Source organism: Saccostrea cucullata, unplaced genomic scaffold (assembly GCF_032062105.1).
Source record: "Saccostrea cucullata isolate Sc308-1 unplaced genomic scaffold, CSIRO_AGI_Scuc_v1 ctg7159, whole genome shotgun sequence".
Lineage (NCBI taxonomy): Eukaryota > Metazoa > Mollusca > Bivalvia > Ostreida > Ostreidae > Saccostrea > Saccostrea cuccullata.
In genome coordinates this window covers 57,460-80,522 of record NW_026938529.1, presented here as the reverse complement: position 1 = coordinate 80,522, position 23,063 = coordinate 57,460, and the positions used below count along the sequence as shown (strand labels likewise).

The window sequence follows — 23,063 nt, the reverse complement described above, 5'->3', positions numbered from 1 at the left end:
GGGTCAAATGTGGATTGAAAAATGACGTTTTTTATGCTAAAAGCCCTGTCTTCCTTGAAGTCTTCCTTAATGTTACTCAGAAGCCTAATCATCTTTTACGAGAGTTAAATATTTTGAAAATTATGTAAAACACCAACGTCAAAGGGTAAAAAAGCATCGCATGCTGGGAAACACCTTGAATTCTTATGAGTAATTTATGTACATGTCAAATGTGAGAGTCAAATCTCATCTCAATCAAAAGTTATAAGCAAATGCAACATTTTTGAAAAGTATGATAGGCTTCAAGGTCAAGGTCACAGAGTAAAAGTCATGATTTATTTGGAAAGGTCTTATCACAGGTAATAATATACATGCATTATAATATGAATGCCCTAACTTTTCTCTTTCAAAATGATGAATTTATAACAATTTAATTTTTTTGCAAGTAGGTCAAACTTCTAGGTCACATGAAAAAAAAAACCATGCCATTCTCACAGGTAAATACTAGTACATAAGTTTAATATGAATGCCTTGTCTCTTCTCATTCAGTAGATATGACCGTGATGACCAAGGTTAAATTTATTGAGACAGATGGACAGTCTGACATACAAATGCACATATTTCTATATGCATTGGGTACAATTGGCCCAGTGGTTCTAGAGAAGTTAAAAATGTAAAACGTTTTCAGACAAACAGATGGACGACACGTCGCGACAGACGTTATATGATAAGGAAACCAGAAAAGCTCAAATGAGTGTTTTGAAAGGGTTACAATATGGTTGCAGTATTTGAAAAGCTGTTTTTTTCATGCAGAGATATGCATGACCAACATATTCATGTTTTATATTTTCTTTAGTAATTTGTTTGTTTGTTGTGAATACATCTCTCTCGGGAATTTTTCCCTCATATGGAGACACCACTAAATAATAATGAAGACAAGATGTGTTTGTGAAACACTGATGTCCCTGTATGGAAGCCTATGGCGAAGGTTGAAGTTTCTCAAATGTATGTCAAACTCAAAGGTCAAGGTCAAAGGGTTCAAATTGTTGGTATCAGAAGAAAGTCTTGTCACAAGGCTAGTACTTCCTGTTCAAAAGTTAATTGCCAAGGTTAATTTTTTTAAGTGGTTCAAACTCTAGGGTCAAGGTCAAACATATTTATACCTGTTGACAGTTCACAATGAATACACCTGTTAAGCATGAAAGCCCCAGCACGTACTGATCAAAATTTAGGCCAAGTTTAAAGTTTGGTATTTTTCTTGTAAAAATGTGTATCCTAGGTCAAGCGATCAGAGGAAAAAATTACTGGTACCAAAATAAAAGGTCTTAATTGTCACAAGAAATAAACCTATAAAATGTGGAAGCCATTTGTATAGCCCATCCCACTTAAAACTTATGGGAAGGTTATAATTTCTGCAGACAAATAGACAGACATAATATCAACACAAGAAACAAAGTATGTATAATTAGTCAAATGAAAAAAAATATACTATTTAAATGGAATCACAAAATAGATAGTTATTTCAGGGACAGGGAATGGGTAGGGAGATTGGAACCCCCCCCCCCCACCCACCACCTTGGAATTTGCTTTGTTATTTAAACAAGACTATATACTGAAGCAAATAAAAAATGACTTTGGACATCCTCCCCCTAACTTAGAAAACATTGACCACACTATCATTGTTTTTATTTTGTTTATTTGTTTTCAGTTTTTTTTCTCCTGCTTGCCAGGAAATTCTGGGCTGGAATTTTTTTACTGAGATGTGAAACCCCTCCCTACTCCCGAAAAAAAATTCTGGATCCGCAGTATTGGCAGTAATTGAATGTCACATTGACAATGGGAGATAACTTCACAATATGAAATTCGTCTAGTGTGGCATGCGATGATCTTTGACCCTTTTTGAACTTTAACCTAATCGTTTGGGTTTATTTTACCCCCCACTATACTTAAACTTGTACTTACCGACTGCCATTCAACTTCGTGAAATATAATCCAATTATAACACAAAACGAACTAGTGCTAATTGTAACGGGGACCGTTACAGATGTTCCCCAAATGCTCCCCAACTCCCTTTTGGTGCCATATTCCCTGTAAGCTTCCTTATATAGGACAGAATCTATGCATTTGAGTCTTTAATAAATATTAAAGTATTTAATCCAAAAGTATTAAAAATACGTTCATTCAAGTGTATTTTTATTCAACTCATTTGACGTGCACGCACGTGCATATATGAGCATGGTGACCATATCTTCTTGTAAAGGTCCATTACATCTATCTATGTTCTAAATTCCACCCCGTTTGGGTGAAAACTAAGGGAGTTATAGCTGTTTAAAGTTTCAGCCAATAAGATTGCAGCACATGTACACGCATGTGTATGCATGTGCATGATGACCATACCTACTTGTAGAAGTCCATTATATCTATCTTTGTTCCAGATCCCATCCTGTTTGGTTGAAAACCAAGGGAGTTATAACTGTTTAAAGTTTCAGCCAATTAGATTGCAGCGCACGTGCATGCACGTGTTTTCATGATAATTGCTTTATTTCATGTTGTAGGATATCCTAATGCATGGCTATGTTCAAAATTTCAAAGGATTTCGTCAAAAAACAAGAAAGATATTGAGACTTTAGTTGCAGCCAATTAGAGCGAAGTGCACGTGCATGCGCGTGAGATCTTGCTATTTTCACCATGTCGTCATGTCTATACTACTAATATATCCTCACATTATGAGTTTCAAAGCATTTCATTTAAAAATAGAATAGTTGTGGCTATATCTATTATATTGGTCATTTCACGTGTTGCACGTGCACGCTCTTGCAAGCACGTGCGCGCAAAATGACCTTGATTCCGCAAATCTACATAACATGTCTACTAACCCTAAAAAGGTTTTACCTACATCGGACGAACAGTTTACAAGATCATTCCCGGACAAAAAAGTTCCAGGAAGAAGAAGAAAAATAATAATAACTAGAGCAAAGCTCGTTGCAAAGCAACGAGTAGGTCTTCCGTCCTGTTCGACCGGAAGTAGCTTTCATTTTTAACAAAAATGAGAAATAACGCCAAAAAATGGGTTGAATCATCTTAAACTATGTTAATTAATGCAAAAATAAGCCATTTTTTGCTACTTCCGGTTTGACCGGAAGTGACGACGACGGACGGAAAATTAATTTTTATGCTCCCAGAGACATATGTTACCCAAAAACTTCCCAAGCTCGGCAAAATTACGCGTTTTCCGACCACTTCCGGTTTTCCCGGAAGTGACGACGCCGGACGTATTTTGAAGACGCCAAAAGATTAAGCTTAACATTTTGGACAACTTTGCTTCTTTGATGTATTACAAATTCTCGATACGTTTTGAGATATAAAGAAAAAACTTTCGGCCCCTCTAGGCCCTTAATTTTAGGGGCCAGCCCTTTTTACAAGATATCATTTGAAAGATCTTGGAATTCTACACTTCTTTTGTTCTATATGTTTTAACAAAATATTTCCAGGTAAAAAGCTATCGTAGAAAAGATGTAAAAAATTTTGAAATTCGCGATAGGTCTATTTTCGGGCCATAGCGAGCGTCGGCGCTTCGTACTTCCGGTAGTTGTGATATACAAAAGGCACTTCTTCAAAGTTTGCTCTAGCATCCCTCAAAAATTCACACTTCTATCTTCAATGGTTTTTGAGAACATTGCCGGACAAAGTGACCCTCTAAAAATGACAAAATCGCAAAAATCTCCGAACCGGAAGTGACGTCATCAAAACAAAAAAATATATATCTAGATTTTTTGATGTTCTATCATTCCTGAAAGTTTCATGAAAATCGATCAAGGCGTTTTCGAGAACTTGCGTGCACAAAATATGTAAGAAAAAAAATAATAAAAACTGTGGAAAAGAAACCTAAGAATAACAGAAAGGTCTTCCGCTGAAGACGGAAGACCTTAACTAGAAACGATCTCGTTGCTAGCAACGAGAGGTCTTCCGTCCTATTCAGGAAAAGAAATCTCGTATAATCGAGCTGAAAAGTTATTCAAAATTTTGGTCGCAAAGAGGATTGAACCCATGTCGCCTTTTTCTGTTTTATCCCCAACACGCAAACCATAAAGCTTTTGGGAGTACTGCTCTAAATATACATGTACTTGTGTGTATACTTTTGCAACAGTACACCTGTCTAATAATCATAAAAGGCGAGTCACTATCAATAATTTGCGCCAAACGCCACAAGTAAATATTCGTGCATTTTCATACATTTTATTTGTTAAAAACTCGACTCTGCAGAACCAGAGAAGGTTTTCTACAGGTCCATTCCCCATCACGGGGATGACCTTACTTGCACATTGGCACCATGTGTATTATCGGCGCAGCCTATTTATGAGAAAATGAAATGAATATTTTTTAGTGTTTAAGAAAACGTTGAACCTACGCTTGCGAAAGTTCTAAGACATTAAAAGATAATTAATTTCTTCTTTATCAAATCAAGAAACTGATTATACGTTAAATCAGCAAATAGGGACCTTTACCTATGCCATGAATATCACAGAAAAAGATTCAAAATTTTGGTCGCAAAGAGGATTGAACCCATGTCGCCTTTTTCTGTTTCATCCCCAACGCGCAAACCATTAAGCTTTTGGGAGTACTGCTCTAAATATACTTGTGTGTATACTTTTGCAACAGTACACCTGTCTAAGAATCATAAAAGGCCGGTCACTATTAATAATTTGCGCCAAACGCCAGGAGTAAATATTCGTGCATTTTCTTAGAACTTATCTATTAAATTGGTGTGATAGCTACAATGAAATAAAATAAATAAAACGTTCTTATCGCCTTTATTTTATTTCGACGTTTAAAAAGTCTTTGTACACATTACATTTATCGTATCTAGCCCAGTTACACTTAAGTAGTGAAACGGAAATTAAATGTTAAGATCGACACTGAATTGCAACGCACTACTACGTGAAAGTCCAAGTAATATTGTTTACATTTCATGCATTCGTATGTCAGAATGGTTTAATCAAACGCTCAGCTGCCTCCATAAACCCCAATTGCGAAATGGCGGAATTCGGAATTGACAAAGACAGCCGCCATCTTGGGCCCGCTTCAGATTTTTAAATATTAATATCTAGAATTCGGATAAACCAATTTTCAAACAACTTAGATATTTATAATCTAATTGTTAAGATGAATACTTTTGATCAATAATGTATAACAAAGAATTGATCTCTAGAGAGTTATAGACAAAAGACTTTTGGCCCCTCTTAGCCCCTAATTTGAAGGGTCAGCCCTATTTTTTTTATATCAAATGAAAGGTCTTGCGATATTGAACATTTTGTCTTCAATATGTTTTAACAAATTATGAACAGGAGTGAAGATATGAGACAAAATATGTCAAATTTTGTGAGATATTTCTGAGACATTTTTTTGGCCCCACCGAACTTTGTTGCCTTTTGCGCTAGAAAGATTTGGAGACCCAATTACAACTCACCAAACCTTTCTCTATTTTCCCTGAAAATCTCAAGTCCATATCTTAAGTCGTTTCGGAGGAGTTTCCCGGACAAGCCGACCCTCTAAAAATCACAAAATCGTCCATATCTCACGACCGGAAGTGAGATAATCAAAAACGAAAAAAACCTATCAAGACCAATTGAATATCTTTCAGATCTGAAAGTTTGGTAGAAATCGGACGAGCCATCTCTGAGAAATCGCTTGCACAAAATCGGTTGGAAGAATAATAATAATAATAGGGAAAAAGAAACCGAACGAAAACAAGAAGGTCTTCCGTTGGAGACGGAAGACCTTAACTAGAAACTCTTGTTGCTACAGCAACAAAGAAGGTCTTCCGTTCTCCTCTATTAATCTGTATGCAGGATGTTTTTTTCTATTTTAAAAAAGACAGATATATAATAAAGAAATAATAGAAAAAATGCAAAAAATAAAAAAAAACTAGTAAACTAATTGTTCAGTGAACAATTATCGGCCTTTCCACAATTTTAAACATTTCAATATCATTTGGGCTGAAAAAAGTAGGAAAAAAGCAAGAAAATAAAAAAAAAAAAAAAAAAAAAAAAAAACAGCAAAATTCTCATTTCTCTACTAGGATTTTAGATCGGGCTCGCAGTTGGTATAATTTTACCCTAAACAGACTTCCTGGATTGTTTGTAGTCGACTCGGGGATAACCACGATTTCATTGATCACGAAAAGAGAGCACGTTAAAAATATTGTAACACGCTCCTATGTGTACATATGAGCTTGAATTAGATTGTTTTCAAGTTAAGATGTAAGGGGTAGGGTCTGATTAAAATTATGATATACCTATTAATATGAATAACATGCATTTGATCTGCGCATCAAGACAGAAGCGTAAGTGAAAACGTTGTGAAATGTCCCATGTGTACCTGCATCATATGTGCATTATACATGTATTAAAGAGATGTTTGAAAAATATCCGATTTGAGTTGTTTTATGTTTGAAATGAATGGCGATAAATTATTTAAGAGCATGTGAGAAACATGAGCGAGAGATGCAAGGCAGTTTGTAATTATAGAAAAGGAAAACGGAGAATCGGATTCGGATTTTAACATTCCTGACCGAAATAGGTAATGGAATATGTGTGTGGATTAAATTCATTGTAAGTAGCATAAATAAAATTCCAAACATGTATTTCTAGATGGAAAACACAGGGAAGAAACGTGTACTGCTTTTTATTATGCTGAAAGTCGCTATTTCTTATAAGATTGTGTTATTCTAGAAAAAAAAATCAAATTTCAAATGAAATCAAGATTCATTCAGTTAATATGAAATCTAAATAAAATTGAAATAAATTAAACATACCAAAGAAAGCTAGAATACTTGGTATTAAAATGTCGTATTAGAGCAGGAGAATCGAATGATATTAACAATAAATGAAGAAATAGCCAATACAAGCTTTAATTCATTTTATGCCCATCAGAATTTAAATTTCAGACAGAAAAAAATGCAGTTTTTGCCGATAATCCGTAGAATTTCATTATACTCAAGAGACTCACCGTAAAACTCTTAGGACACTTTCTTTAAGGTGTCTTCTACTCAAATCCTTAATCTTATGTCGATCTGTGGTGTCTTTTCAGAGGTAGGAGTTTTTTCTATGTTGCTATTGATTTTTTTTAAGGGACGGGAGGGGGGCGTATCTTATAAGCATTTGTTAAAATGAGAGTTGTTAATACCTCCACATACTTAAGCTTGATTGTGACCTTTGGGTCAATGGGGTCAAAGGTCAAGGTCATTTATCAAGGTCAAAGTCATCAGAGAGAGAGAGAGAGAGAGAGAGAGAGAGAGAGGTAAACTTGAGATTAACACTTGAAGCTGAATCTAGATAAAGGTAATGAATATTTCTTTATTACTTTTTGAGTAAGGGTCAAAGGTCTCATTTTTAGGACAAGAAATCACGTGACCTGAAGAAAGTAAATTTTAAAAGAAGATATTTGAGATTACTCTAGACATTTGCAGTCTGAATAAAACGTCCCAAAATCATTTCAAATACTTTTTTTTTTTTTATAAAAGACATTTATGGGATAGTACGATACTCAATTTATGCAGTTTTTCTCTCATAATTGGAAGTCGTTGTTTTTGTTTCCAGTGGGACTACATATCTCGAAACTACAAGTAAGATGCTATAAGGTAATACTAAGAAAGATTCCATAAAGAAAAGTTTAAAATTTTGATTTATTTGATAACTTCCTGTGATAACCAGAAGTGACGGCGGACGATCTTAAACTCAAAGGATGTGTCTACTCATCAAGGTCTACCATCCCTATTAATTTGGTGTCTTAATCTCTTACCGTTAACGAGATCTAGCTATGATAACTTCTGATTTTGAGGACAGGAAGTCACGCGACCGGAAGTGAATTTTACTGAGATATTAGACTTTACTGTAGACATTTGCAGTCTGGATAACATATCTAAAAATCATTACAAATACTTTAACTATACAAAATTTTAAGGGAAAGAAAGATACTCAAATTATGTAGTTTTTCTCTTTTAACCGGAAGTTGTCATTTTTGTTTCCGTTGGGACTGATACATTTCGAAACTTCAAATAAGATGCTATAATGTGATGCAAAATAAGTTTCAAAAATGAAAAGTTGATTTTTTCGATTTCTTTGATCACTTCCTATGACGACCGGAAGTGACGGCAGACAATCTTACCCCTAATGGTTTTGCCTACGAATCAAGATCTATTACTCATATAAGTTTGGTGTCTTAATCTTTTACTGTTTACGAGATCTAGCTATGATAACTTCTCATTTTGAGGACAGGAAATCACGCGACCGGAAGTGAATTTTACTGAGATATTATACATTACTGTAGACGTTTGCAGTCTGCATAACATATCTAAAGATCATTACAAATACTTTATCTATAAAAAGTATTTATGGGAAAGAAAAATACTCAAATCATGTAGTTTTTCTCTTATAACCGGAAGTTGTCGTTGTTGTTTCCGGTAAGACTGATATATTTTGAAACTACAAATTAAATGCTATAATGTGATGCAAAAAAAGTTTCATTAAAGAAAAGTTGAAATTTTTTATTTCTTAGATCACTTCCTGTGACGACCGGAAGTGACGGCTGACGGTCTTATTCCAACTGAATTTGCCTACTTATCATGATCTACCACTTATTTAAGTTTAGTGTCTTAATCTTTTACTGTTTACGAGATCTAGCTATGATAACTTCTCATTTTGAGGACAGGAAATCACGCGACCGGAAGTGAATTTTACTGAGATATTATACATTACTGTAGACGTTTGCAGTCTGCATAACATATCTAAAGATCATTACAAATACTTTATCTATAAAAAGTATTTATGGGAAAGAAAAATACTCAAATCATGTAGTTTTTCTCTTATAACCGGATGTTGTCGTTGTTGTTTCCGGTAAGACTGATATATTTTGAAACTACAAATTAAATGCTATAATGTGATGCAAAAAAAGTTTCATTAAAGAAAAGTTGAAATTTTTGATTTCTTAGATCACTTCCTGTGACGACCGGAAGTGACGGCTGACGGTCTTATTCCAACTGAATTTGCCTACTTATCATGATCTACCACTTATTTAAGTTTGGTGTCTTAATCTCTAACCGTTAACGAGATCTAGCTATGATAACTTCTCATTTTGAGGACAGGAAATCACGCGACCGGAAGTGAATTTTACAAAGATATTTGACGTTACTGTAGTCATTTTCAGTCTAAATAACATATCCAAAAATCATAACAAATACTTTATCTATAAAAAATATTTATGGGAAAGAAAAATACAGAAAATATGCAGTTTTTCTCTCATAACCGGAAGTTGTCGTTTTTGTTTCCGGTGGGACTGATATATTTCGAAACTACAAATAAGATGCTATAATGTGATGCAAAAAAAGTTTCATTAAAGAAAAGTTGAAATTTTCGATTTCTTTGATCACTTCCTGTGACGACCGGAAGCGACGGCGGACGATCTTAACCCAAATGGACATGCCTACTAATCATGATCTATTACTCCTATAAGTTTGATGTCTTCATCTCTAACCGTTTCTGAGATATGACCAGGACAAAATCTTTTTGAAAAAAGCGGAAATTGGACATATCTGACGACCGGAAGTGCATTAAAACAAAGTGAAAGTTACATTTTAAAGATATTTTGACTCTCTATCATCCCTGAAAATTTCATGAGAATCTATCCAGTCATCTATGAGAAATTGTCAAAAATAGAAAAGGGGAAAAAAAAAATAAGAAAAAGAAAAAGAAACGGAAGACCTTAATAATAATAACTAGATGAGATCTCGTTGCGAGCAACGAGTAGGTCTTCCGTTGAATTTCTCGATAAGATGAGATGTGATTTTGACTGAGATATTCGTTAAAAGAGAATGACATTAAGTTTTCCTTCATTTCTTTTTAAGTTTCTGATTTTTATCACAATATTCTGAACATCTTTTGTTCAATATGGCTTATAAAAATACCCCATCTTTTCGAGATATAAAGCATGAAAGATGTAGCATTTTGGCACCTTGCAACCACTTATTACGTAACATATGATCAAAACTTTATAATGTATTGTTGCAAATCATTAAGATGAATATCTTTGCTTCTCATAATGGATACTTATAAAAAAACATCGATCATGAAAGAGTTGAAGATGAAATACTTTTAACCCATCTAAGCCCCTAATTTAAGAAGTCAGCCCCTTTTTCTTCATATTAAATGAAAGGTCTTGTGATTTTGAAGATTTTTTGTTCAAGACTTATTCAGAATCTTCTATTTGTTGTGGAGATATGTTAAATAAAAATATTTTTAAGGGTCATTCCTACAAGTCCTCAATGGGGCCGTTTTACACAAATTCAAAGTATGCATATTGCTTAGAACATTATTCTTGCTTGATATCTTTTTTTTAATATTGCTTATCAAAATATTTCTGCTTTTCGAGATATAAAGCATCAAAGATTTTACGATCTGGTCCCTTCTGACCCCTAATTACATAACATATCAAAATGTTATCATATATTGTTGCAAATCCTTGAAGATAAATACTTTTGCTTCAGTAATGTTAAACAGAATATTGATCATTACAGAGTTATAGATAAAATACTTTTGGCCCCTCTGAGCCCCTAATTTGAGGGGTCAGGCCCATTTTCTTGATATGAAACGAAAGGTCTTGTGATTTCAAAGACTTTTTGTTCTACAACTATTCAGAGATTTCTTTTCGTTTAGGAGATGTGCTTTATATAAATATTTAGGGGCCACCCCTACAAGTCCTTAATGGGGCCATTTTACAAAAATTCAAAGTTTGCATATTGTTTAGACTATTATTCTGACCATCTTTTGTTCAATATTGCTTATCAAATTTTTCCCCCTTTTTGAGATATGAAGCGTCAAAGAATGAGCATTCTGGCCCCTTGTGACCCCTAATTACGTTACATATGACCAAAATATTGTAATATATTGTTGCAAATCATTAATATGAGCAACTTTACTTCTGTAATGTATCACAAAATATCGATCATTAAAGAGTTAAAGATGAAAGACTTCTGGCCCCTCTGAGCCCCTAATTTGAGAAGTCAGCCCCTTTTTCTTGATTTTAAACGAAAGGTCTTGTGATTTCAAAGACTTTTTGTTCTACAACTATTCAGAGATTTCTTTTTGTTAAGAAGATATACTTGATATAAATATTTATGGGCCACCCCTACAAGTCCCTAATGGGGCCATTTTACAAAAATTCAAAGTATGCATATTGTTTAGATCATTATTTTGACCAACTTTTGTTCAATATTGCTTATCAAAATATTTCCCCTTTTCGAGATATGAAGCGTCAAAGATTTCGCATTCTGGCCCCTCGTGACCCCTAATTACGTAACATATGACCAAAATAGTGTAATATATTGTTGCAAATCGTTAATATGAACAACTTTTCTTCCGTAATGTATCACAAAATATTGATCATTAAAGAGTTAAAGATGAAAGACTTCTGGCCCTTCTGAGCCCCTAATTTGAGGAGTCAGCCCCTTTTTCTTGATATCAAACGAAAGGTCTTGTGATTTCAAAGACTTTTTGTTCTACAACTATTCAGAGATTTCTGTTTGTTTAGAAGATATACTTAATATAAATATTTAGGGGCCACCCCTACAAGCACTTAATGGGGCCATTTTACAAAAATTCAAAGTTTGCATATTGTTTAAACTATTATTCTGACCAACATTTGTTCAATATTGCTTATCAAAATATTCGCTCTTTTCAAAATATGAAGTGTCAAAGATTTAGCATTCTGGCCCCTTGTGACCCCTCATTACGTAAGATATACTTAAAAGTTGAAAATATGTTTTTGCAAATAGTCTAAAATTAATAAAAATCGAAAAATCGAGCAGAAAAAGTGATAAAATTTTTTGGTCACAAGCGGGATCGAACCCGGGTCGCCCGCGTGACAATCCAACGCGCTAACCATTCGGCCATCGGGATCGCCGCTTCGCGTTTTCAAATGCTAATATCTCGAGATTGGCTTGTTCGATTTTCAAACAAATTACATATTTGGATTCAGAAAAGGGGTCTTTATTCAATTCTAATATCAAAATATTAAAAAAGAAAACTTGAAAAATTGCGTTTTTTGAATTCGCTTCCGGTTTCGACCGGAAGTATTGACAACGCACGAAAAGGCGATTCTGCAACGCTATAAATCATGAACTATCATCTCCAATTAATCTTAGCTTCATATCTTAAGCAGTTTTCGCTAAGTAATCAAGACAAAATTGCATTTTAAAATCAGAAAATTGTCCATATCTCACGACCGGAAGTGATGTCATCAACGAAAAAAATTTCCAATAAGGTTCAGATCAGTACCTATCAGATGTTAAAGTTTCATGAGAATCGGTCCAGTAGTTTACGAGAAATCGCGTGCACAAAATCGGTAAGAAAAATAATAATAACTAGATGAGATCTCGTTGCGAGCAACGAGTAGGTCTTCCGTTGAATTTCTAGATAAGATGAGATGTGATTTTGACTGAGATATTTGTTTAAAGAGAATGACATTGAGTTTTCCCTAGTTAAAGTTAAAGTTTCTCATTTTTATCACGATATTCTGAACATCTTTTGTTTGATAAGGCTTATGAAATACTCCCCCTTTTCGAGACATAAAGCATAAAAAATATAGCATTTTGGTCCCTTGCGACCCCTAATTACGTAACATATGATAAAAATATATTATTATATATTGTTGCAAATCGTTAAGATGAATACTTTGGCCTCAGTAATGTATAACAAAATTATTGATCATTAGAGAGTTATAGATAAAAGACTTTTGGCCCCTCTGAGCCCCTAATTTGAGGGGTCAGCCCCTTTTTCTTGATATTAAATGAAAGGTCTTGTGATTTTGAAGATTTTTTGTTCAACAATTATTCAGAGATTCTTTTTTTGTGGAGATATGTTAAGTGGAATTATTTAGGGGCCACTCCTACAAGTCCTTAATGGGGCCGTTTTACAAAAATACAAAGTATGCATATTGTTTAGAACATTATTCTGACCATCTTTTGTTCAATATTGCTTATCAAAATATTCCCCCTTTTTGAGATATAAAGCGTCAAAGATGTGACATTCTGGCCCCTTGTGACCCCTAATTACGTAATATATTATTAAAATATCATCATATATTGTTGCAAATCGTTAAGATAAACACTTTTCCTTCAGTAATGTATAACAAAATATTGATCGTTAGAGAGTTATAGATAAAAGACTTTTGGCCCCTCTGAGCCCCTAATTTGAGGGGTCAGCCCCTTTTTCTTGATATTAAATGAAAGGTCTTGTGATTTTGAAGATTTTTTGTTCAACAATTATTCAGAAATTTCTTTTTGTTGTGGAGATATGTTAAGTGGAATTATTTAGGGGCCACTCCTACAAGTCCTTAATGGGGCCGTTTTACAAAAATTCAAAGTATGAATATTGTTTAGAACATTATTCTGACCATCTTTTGTTCAATATTGCTTATCAAAATATTCCCCCTTTTTGAGATATAAAGCGTCAAAGATGTGACATTCTGGCCCCTTGTGACCCCTAATTACGTAATATATTATTAAAATATCATCATATATTGTTGCAAATCGTTAAGATAAACACTTTTCCTTCAGTAATGTATAACAAAATATTGATCTTTAGAGAGTTATAGATAAAAGACTTTTGGCCCCTCTGAGCCCCTACTTTGAGGGGTCAGCCCCATTTTCTTGATATCAAATGAAAGGTCTTGTGATTTTGAAGATTTTTTGTTCAACACTTATTCAGAGATTTCTATTCGTTGTGGAGATATGCTCAATGAAAATATTGAGGGGCCACTCCTACAAGTCCTTAATGGGGCCGTTTTACAAAAATTCAAAGTATGCATATTGTTTAGAACATTATTCTGACCATCTTTTGTTCAATATTGCTTATCAAAATATTCCCCCTTTTTGAGATATAAAGCGTCAAAGATGTGATATTCTGGCCCCTTGTGACCCCTTATTACGCAAGATATGCTTAAAAGTTTATAAAATATTGTTCCAATTGGTTTAAAATTTAAAAATATCGAAATATCGAGCAGAAAAAATGATAAAATTTTTTGGTCACATGGGGGATCGAACCCGTGTCGCCCGCGTGACAATCCAACGCGCTAACCATTTAGCCATTGAGATCGCCGCTTCGCGTTTTCAAATGCATATATCTCGAGATTGGCTTTTTCGATTTTCAAACAAATTACATATTTCGCTTCTGCAAAAGGGTCTCTATTCAATTCTAAAACAAAAATATTAAAAAAGAAAAATTGAAAAATTACGTTTCTTAAATTCGTTTCCGGTATCGACCGGAAGTAATGACGACGCACGAAAAGGCGATTCTGCAACGCTATAAGTCATGAACTATCATCTCCAATTAATCTTCAGTTCATATCTTAAGCAGTTTTCGCTACTAAATCAAGACAAAATTGCATTTTAAAATAAGGAAATTGTCCATATCGCACGACCGGAAGTGACGGCGTCAACGAAAAAAATTTCCAATAAGGTTCAGATCAGTTCCAATCAGATGTGAAAGTTTCATGAAAATCGGCCCAGTAGTTTACGAGAAATCGCTTGCACAAAATCGGTAAGAAAAATAATAATAATAATAATAATAATAGGGAAAAAGAAACCGAAGAATAACAAGAAGGTCTTCCGTTGGAGACGGAAGACCTTAATAATAATAATAATAGGGAAAAAGAAACCGAAGAATAACAAGAAGGTCTTCCGTTGGAGACGGAAGACCTTAATAAGAAACAGAGTAAAAACAATATGTTCCCCAACTTCGTTTGGGGAACATAATTAATCCAATGCACACCAGCTGACTGCAGCATCATGTGCTAATGCTATTCCATTCGACAAACCTTCGTCGATTCCGTCACCTTATCAGATGAAGTGGGAATCGGCCGAGGTGTGCCGAATGGCGTTTAATCTAAAAATATGATAATGGGTGACGCAACGTGATGTGATGTAGAAATTTACATGTTAACATGTATAGTACAAGAACAAATTTAAATTAATTCAAAACAAACGATGTTTTAACAATACTTTTCCATCTAGCCTATTCCAAAAAGTATGTGCTGTGTGATTGTGGTGTCGAGGGGGGGAGGGGGGTAGTAAATTTAAAAAGGTCCTATTATGAGCAAAACATTTATCAAAATCTAATTTACATCATTAATAGAATTCAAACTGGTATATAATGAATTAAGCATGTAAAATGAATATAAGAGGTTCTGAGTTATAGGTCACAGGGTCTGAGAATTTCATACTCAATTTGATGAATACATGTAAATTATAGATTTTGACTTTTTCCTTGGAAAGCCGCCCAATATGTAGGAGCGTGTATTTAGAGGCAAACACCTTAGTGTGGGTATTACTGTCTCATGACAGCATCTAGTTGTTTTTTGCATTGGATTTTGGGAGTATATACACTGTTTAACAGCCCTGTGTGCGAAAAGGGGTTTTGATTAGCTGTGTGATGATCGGTGTTGAATTCTGCTTTGAATTAAAGATATGCTCTTTGCAAGGTGATATCGATGTTTTAACTCATTGCCCTCTTTGAACACATGTATGTAGATTTGTGTAATCCTACACTTTTCCCCTAAACAGCTGTTTAAAAACTTAAATCAATTTAAACCAGCTTTTTGCACCCAGTTTGAGAATTGGGTGATGGTCAAAATTAAAAGTCAGCTCAGTTTCATTTAAGTTGAAGCTACATTTACTGGAATGTACCTAAGCAAACAAAATAATTTAAAAAAAATTAAGCATATATTCTCTGCTTAAATCAATAGCAACGTGCTATTTAAAGAACCTGATTAGAATTTTTTCAAATGGATAAAATTTGAACCACACAAATACCTTTTGAAATTGATCATCAGTTGTTAGCTTAAATTTCGCGATCAAGCTTTTTCAATCCGTTGTTTATAGGCAAAGACACTTTAAGGATTGATTCGCGGCGAGAAATATTTACCAGACTCTCACGAACTTCGAAAAAAATTCTCGCACGCGAATAAAAGATGGTTTACAGTAAACATAATGATTGTAAATTTGACGGCTCTTTGAGATATTAAAACTTTGCTAACTATTACCAACCAAAATGAGATACTAGTATTGCTCTTTGTATATAGTTTAATGAGGCCCGATCTACTTGATCTGCGCATATCTTTTAACACAGCTTCGACTCAGGCACGTCACAATACCCTTGACTGCCGTCACAATTGAACACAATAACGTCACAATTAAAATGACGTCAAATTGCGCTAAAATGTTTCGCTGATCTTGCTTACCTGGTTGCTCTATATAACGTGCCAGTACCCATTATTGCCGAGTACCCATTATTGCCGAAACTAATAAAATCAATTAAAAATCCGCCAATTTGTTGTTCTTTTTAATTATGACGTAAAATACATAAATTACGTCATATTCTCAAGTCACCTACCGTTGAGTAGAAAGGAATAAAGGCGAAAGATAAAGAAAACTTACCGTAGATAAGGTAAGCCTTTGAAAACACATCCATTAGCATTCGTGCGACAGCACATGTCATGAAAATTTAGACTAAATATCCCATTTGATGACAGGTCAAGCTCGGTTCAAGTTTAAATCCTTTACATATTTCCCTTCTTGAAATGATACGATATAAAAATATTAAAGTAATTGCTTCCAATTAAAGTAATTAACAGAATTATTCACAAAGAGTACGAAGCGTCTGCTTGCTGTGCGACGCCATATTTTCTTTTACCGGAAGTGGATCAAAGATCCACCCCATCTCGCACCTGTCTTCAAAAAAAGGGGCATTACTCTTACATTTCTTCGGCAGCAGTTGTTCCTCTTGTTCAACGCTGCTTTTTCTTTCTTTTTTTTTCTTTTTTTTTATTTAACACAAACAAGTGGCAATTATCTTTTTATTTATAAAGATGAGGAAAAGGAAAAATTACACAAACACACAGCTAATGAGTGCTTTAGAGGATATGAGAAAAAATAAAATTTCAGCAGAAAAGGCATCAAAGAAATACAACATTCCAGTGAGAACCCTAAGATACAGACAAAAACATGTAATGAAAGGATATCCCAACAGGTGTCTTACCACAAAACAGGAAGAAAGCTTGGTCAATTATATAAAATACTGTGCAGAAAGGGCATTTCCATTAACAAGAAAAATGATAAAGGTGAAATAAAAGATACAAACCAGATTAAAAATCAAAACAAATTCAGAATACAATAAAAATCCTATTTACATCATTGATGAAAATATACTGATTTTAAAAACATGAAAATGATGATAAAATAACAAATAAAAATATAATACAGTATGAAATTAAAATGTTTCCATGTTATATTTGTTTACTCCTGATAAATTTATCCCATAAATAAATAGGCATTTGTACGTGAAATCATTGACAAGGAAGGCAACTCCCTGATTAATGTCAATACTGTAAGTGGACCATCAGACAAATGGTTTAGAGGGTTTTTGAAAAGACACCCTGACATAGCGTTGAGGACCCCCGATTCCATTGACCGTGGTCGCTACGGAATGGCAAATTCCACAGTGATGAGGGATCACTTTCAACTGTTAGAAAAATGTCTGACAGACTTGGGTAAGCAAAAATAAAACTTGAGAACATTAAAACAAATGCAATTGATCAAGCTCCTTGATACTGAATTAAAGAAAGAACACAGCAAATGATAATATCACTAATTTGTGAAAAACTTTTCAATCAATGAGTTGCACAATATCAATGTTTGAGTTAAAAAATTCTAAATAAATGTTTCAATACTAAAATAAAGCATGCATTGTTAACATTAACTCAAATAAAAAAAGAAACTTATCATTATTCAATGACCACTTAAAAACTGTTGGGAAAATGTCCCAAATATTTGTGTTAGTATTGAAACAACAACAACTAGTGAACAGTAATACAATTTCAACTATTTAAGCTCCTTGCCACTGAATAAAAAAAAAGAAGGACAACAAATATTTAATGTGACTTATTTGTGAAAAGGAAAATCTTAAACAAAAGGGAATCAAGTTGAAGGAATTTCATTTTCCTCTAACCAAAAAAAAAAACTAGATTAAAAAACTCTCGAGTTTCTTTCATTTTTAAGATTCATGTTAATAAAATAATACAAGATATATGTATATATTATGTTCTGACACTTTCTTAGGCATAAGAGACAAGCCCTCTCAAATTTTCAATGTTGACGAGACAGGCTTTGGAAAATGCGAAAAAAGAGAGAAGGTTGTCGCTGAAAAAGTCCGAAAACACACTTATGCCTGAAGCGTTTCATCAACAAGCCATATCACCGCAACCATCTGTGTAGCTGCAAATCGACAAGTCCTGCCAACTTTCTTAATTTATGAAAATAGTTTCCCGAGTGGAAGTTACAGAGATGGTAAAATGTTCAACAAAATAATACTAAATGCATTACTTTAACAATAGTACATGTAATCCAATACACAAGTACAATCAGGACTTAGCACTTGCACTATTTTTACAATCACCTATAGTACTTTTACCAATTGACACCTTGATTTTTATAAAATACATGAAACACATTTACACTCAAAAAAATATTTACAAATCAACCTGTCTATTATTCTTGAATGGTACATATAGAAAGAAATACATGTACAAGATATTTATACTAAAAATATTTTTTAAAAACTTGCATATTTACATACATTTATAACAAATTATACCAAATTCTCTATCTACTATACGTTTTCTTAAAATACAGAATTTTGTTTATAACATATTCATACTTTATCAGGTGCTCCTAGAGATTGGCTTTTTGGCACTTCGCCGAATGGGTACATGGACGGTGACCTTTTTTATAAATGGTTTGAGACTGTTTTTCTCCCCAACTGTTCTAAGCGTCCATCTCTCCTCATTCTTGACAACCACGAGAGCCACCTTACTCTAAAGATCATTCAACGAGCCAAGGCAGAAGGAGTCGAGTTATTTGGATTGCCTCCCCACACCACCCACGTAACACAGCCCTTGGATGTGGCTTTGTTTAAGCCCATGAAAACTAAATTTTCAGACACTGCCGTCAACCTTGTGTATGCCAGGAAAGACTTGGTGATTGGAAAGGCAAAGTAAGGACACAATTTTGGTGTCTACCTGAAAAAAATTTTAAAATCTGAATATAAGCTGATAATAGTTTCTTTCCTGAATTGGAATTTACAACCACTGAAAATTTTCTCCTTTATTCCTGATTAAAATTATTGTTTTCTCTTACATATTAAAATTATATAACCTCGTCTGATGGGTTTTATTATATACCTAATGTGTCCCAATACCCAATACCTCGTTGTAGGGCTGAAACGATTCACCGAAATATCGATATTGTTCGATATAAGTGCTCGGTTCAATTTTCAATTCACCATCTCGATTTTCGGTTCGATACGTTTTTTTATAATTGGGTTTGGTTAACTCTTTGAAATAGATCGGGTTCGATCTTATTTTAACAGTTTGACACACACGAGGGAGAAAATTGGGACGGTAAAGTTTCAGAGAAGGCTGCCTCTGCTATTATTTATACGAATAAAGTGTTCTTAATCAACAGAACCACAAGTATCAGAGATGTGCAATTAACAAATTAGTAAATTCGGGCTAGTAAAAATTATAACTACGTATGTAATACATAAAGTACAAACGGTATTTTACTCATTTTTTGCTATCAAATTCCCAACCAGTGAATATTTTCCAGGCAACATGCTCCTACTGTCAATAAATCTCCATAATTTTCTCCATTTTGCAGTACTTCCTGACTTATTTACTTCCAAAAACGATCTTTTTTTTTCCCTAATTCGAATTTCCTCCGTTTATTGTAAATACATGCAGATATCTCATTAAATTATTTACGATCACTCAATCAACTGAAAGATCAGTGTGATTCACATGAAATATATTTCTAGTGTATTTAAGGATTTAATATGAAAACAAAATGAATTTATTTTCATTCTAAATGAGCTAGTGCAAAATAATCAGAAAAGGAAAGATCTTCAGATATTTTTTTAAAATTCATTTTAATTTTCTGTCATAATCATTAATTTCATATGATTTAATTTTAATAGTAAGAATAAAATTTTAATTTTCAAAAGATGACCTTAGTACCCTGACTTTTTCAATGATTAATTTTTTTTCAACATTTGTTTTATTTTAATTTTTGTCCCTATATTTGGGCTAATAACTATTTACTTGGGGCTAGTAACTTTATAGCCCGTGGGCTAGTACTTGAGTTTTTAAATTGCATACCCCTGGTAGTATATTTCTATTGTATCACCACCTTTTACCCTTTGTTTTTTAAATCTGAATATGTTTTCTTTAACCTTATGAATAGTTTCGTACTTAAATTGTATCGTATTGAAAAAATTGAATTGTGACACAAGTATTGCAATACGTATCGTATCGTGGAGGGGGCGTATCGTTTCAGCCCTACCTCGTTGTAACAAAGAAATCATTTTTTAATTTAAAATATCACCTCATCATGGCTATTTTCCATTTATAAAAGACTTTAAAGAATTATCCTTGGTTGCATACACTTATCTCATAATGTTTAATACCAGTGTTCCCTTTCCATCTTCATTAGATTTGCACCGGTGTTATCTTCTGCAGTAGACCAGACATTTAGTCATCATATGAAGGAGGCTTTCAGATAGACTGGAATTTATCCTTTCGATCCCAAGGCCTTAAATCCGATGCAGCTGGCCCCTCCTGACAAACTTCAGGTTTCACACCATGATGTAGTCCATGGTAATTGATTTGGTGATGTTCTAAAAAATTAAACAAATAGATATACTTTGGCATCACATGAAGTTTTTATGAAAAAGACAAATACCAAATTGAGAATATTTTTGCAGCGATATTCCAATGGTTGAAAATATTTAATTCCTCTATCCGTCTAATCTAAGGGAGAGAGCAAAAAAAAGGCTTTGTCTGACTCCCAATCTAACTCACTTTATTTGTGAAAAAAAAATATATGAATTAAAAAGAAAATGACCGACAGCTTACTCATTTCTCTTTCCATTACATAAAGATGACCAAACCAGTTGTGCACCCCCTGCATTGTGCCATGCATGTGGCCATTTTGTCCAGCAGAACCCACTAGTTGAACAGGGCCTCATCCCCTATAACTTATCATAATTGTTCTTGCCCATTTTCATCAAACCACCTGAAAAAAAGAGAAGAATTGTAACCAAATCCAGAGTTCTTACAGGTACATTTTGGTATACTTAATAATAAAAAAAATGTTTAAATAAAAACAACTTATGCTTACAAAAGTAACTATTTATATTGATGAAAGAGTTACACATATAATGAAGCTCTATCACATGTTTATCTGTTGATATCTGTACACGATCTGAAAGTACAATTTAATTTCTAATAAATTGAAATTTAATGGCGACAGGAGAGGAAATATTGAGCCAACTCGAACAGAAAGAAGAGGAGGCAGAGAGAAAAAAGAAAAAGCAAAAGGAGAGGAAAGAGCGGGCAGAGATGAGGAGAAAGGAAGTGGAGGAAAAGAAAAACAAAAAAAGAAAAGCAACAACTAAGAAAGCCACCAAGAGAAAACAAAAAGTTAGTTGATTTTTCTTAACAAGACTTCTCATTGAATAATGATTTCCCTAAAAATTCATAATCATTTGACGCAATTTCTCATCGACGTCATAAAGGAGCGATGAGCAATCAATGGATTAAACATGTGCTTGTTAATTTGAAAAATAAATAAAAAACTTCACAAATTAAAAATTATAATCAGGCAAATATATATAAGAAAGTCACAAATGTAATAACAAGTTATAAGATATAATTTTTAAAATCTATCAGGATATAAACACAGTTTCATAAGCAATAAATTTCACCATGAAGCTCTTTGATCTCGTTATACTAACTGTATTCATTTCCCATGATAGATGTTTTAAAATGATACCTTATTTCTTAAATAGAAATTACTGATCTTCGAATGTATGTATTGTAAACTGTATCTAAGCAGAAAATATTGGTATGGTGTATCCATTCTCACCTTTATTATATATTGATAAATATTGACCCAGCCTTCATATCATGCCTAACTAGTCTTGAATTCGATATCCGGTCTGATGGGTTTAATTTCAATACAATAGAAAATTTTTTTTTTAAATATGCAATCAACTGAACTTACTCATTTTTATTCACTTCAGGACAGTGAGGACACCAATTCAAACGACGATATCCCCATTCCACCACCATTTGACTGTGAACAGGATATTCTGCCAGCATTGTCCAGGCCTAAGAGGCATTCAAAAAAACCAAAGGTCTTGAATTTTTTTTTTTTAATTAATTCTTAGTGTTTTTCAATCATGATTAAGTATACATATGATGTTGTTCTGATTCCCAATTCCAAACTCTTAAAAAATAACGTTAGCCTTTTTTTTAATCCAATGATATTATACTTTTAAAACAGAGATACTTGGATGAAGACTGTGAATTGGCCGCCATAATTGACGACGTCGAGGAAAACGACCTGGTTATTTGTACCTTTTGTACCAGCCGGGAGGCTCCATCCACAAGCACCTGTGACAGGGAAATAGATGGCTGGTTTCTATGTGAACATTGCAATCGGTGGTTTCACAATGTCTGCCAAGGGTTCGACAACAACGAAGCGTTTTCTTCCACAGCAGCCATATGCCAGGAGTGTCGCGTCTTCCTGGAGGAGTAACACGTGCTCCCCAAATGACACAGGAAACGCGTTTTGCGCATATATCATTGAAAATAAGAAAAATTTAAGCTATTTCAGGCTTATTAAATTTTTTATTTGACAAAACCAAATTCTTTGTCTTTTTTTAAAACTTATTTTATCCCTTTGAGACGATAAATAGTAATTAATTAATTAAAAATGGGAAAAGATCTAAGCGGCAATAATGGGTATTGCACTTCCTGTTTCCGAGGGTCATGACCTATGAGTTATTTTAAGACGATTTTGCTTAATTTTAAAGGTTTGTTTCAAATCTAAATATTGCGTCATCTAAGCAAATAAGTATTGCAGAGATTATTATAGATATATTATAGAAAGGGCATCCTGTTTTAAATACATCTGG

At 33.7% G+C, this 23,063-nt stretch overlaps 2 protein-coding genes and 1 long non-coding RNA gene across 4 annotated transcripts; 2 read left to right on the top strand and 1 right to left on the bottom strand.

Moving 5' to 3' along the window:
* The first annotated feature begins 16,289 nt into the window (after window positions 1-16,289).
* LOC134250567 (uncharacterized) lies at window positions 16,290-19,258 on the top strand. 2 transcript variants are annotated; one of them, XR_009988521.1, is made up of 4 exons: window positions 16,290-17,148; window positions 17,358-17,577; window positions 18,146-18,373; window positions 18,752-19,258. XR_009988521.1 is itself a non-coding variant. In XM_062732933.1 (3 exons), the coding sequence occupies exons 1-3, from the start codon at window positions 16,897-16,899 to the stop codon at window positions 18,256-18,258; spliced, it is 585 nt and encodes a 194-aa protein (XP_062588917.1). In that variant the 5' UTR covers window positions 16,290-16,896; the 3' UTR covers window positions 18,259-19,258. The 2 variants fall into 2 exon arrangements, 1 of the variants encoding a protein (XP_062588917.1); XM_062732933.1 differs by having other exon boundaries at window positions 18,146-19,258.
* A 1,392-nt stretch (window positions 19,259-20,650) lies between these two features.
* LOC134250570 (uncharacterized) lies at window positions 20,651-22,639 on the bottom strand. The gene is made up of 4 exons (XR_009988522.1): window positions 22,504-22,639; window positions 22,148-22,254; window positions 20,998-21,157; window positions 20,651-20,759 (listed from the first exon to the last, which is right to left on the bottom strand). It is a non-coding gene; the product is annotated as an uncharacterized LOC134250570 (long non-coding RNA).
* On the top strand, window positions 21,313-22,684 carry LOC134250569 (uncharacterized). The gene is made up of 3 exons (XM_062732936.1): window positions 21,313-21,564; window positions 22,167-22,280; window positions 22,430-22,684. The coding sequence occupies exons 1-3, from the start codon at window positions 21,385-21,387 to the stop codon at window positions 22,682-22,684; spliced, it is 549 nt and encodes a 182-aa protein (XP_062588920.1). The 5' UTR covers window positions 21,313-21,384.
* The last annotated feature ends 379 nt before the right edge of the window (window positions 22,685-23,063 follow it).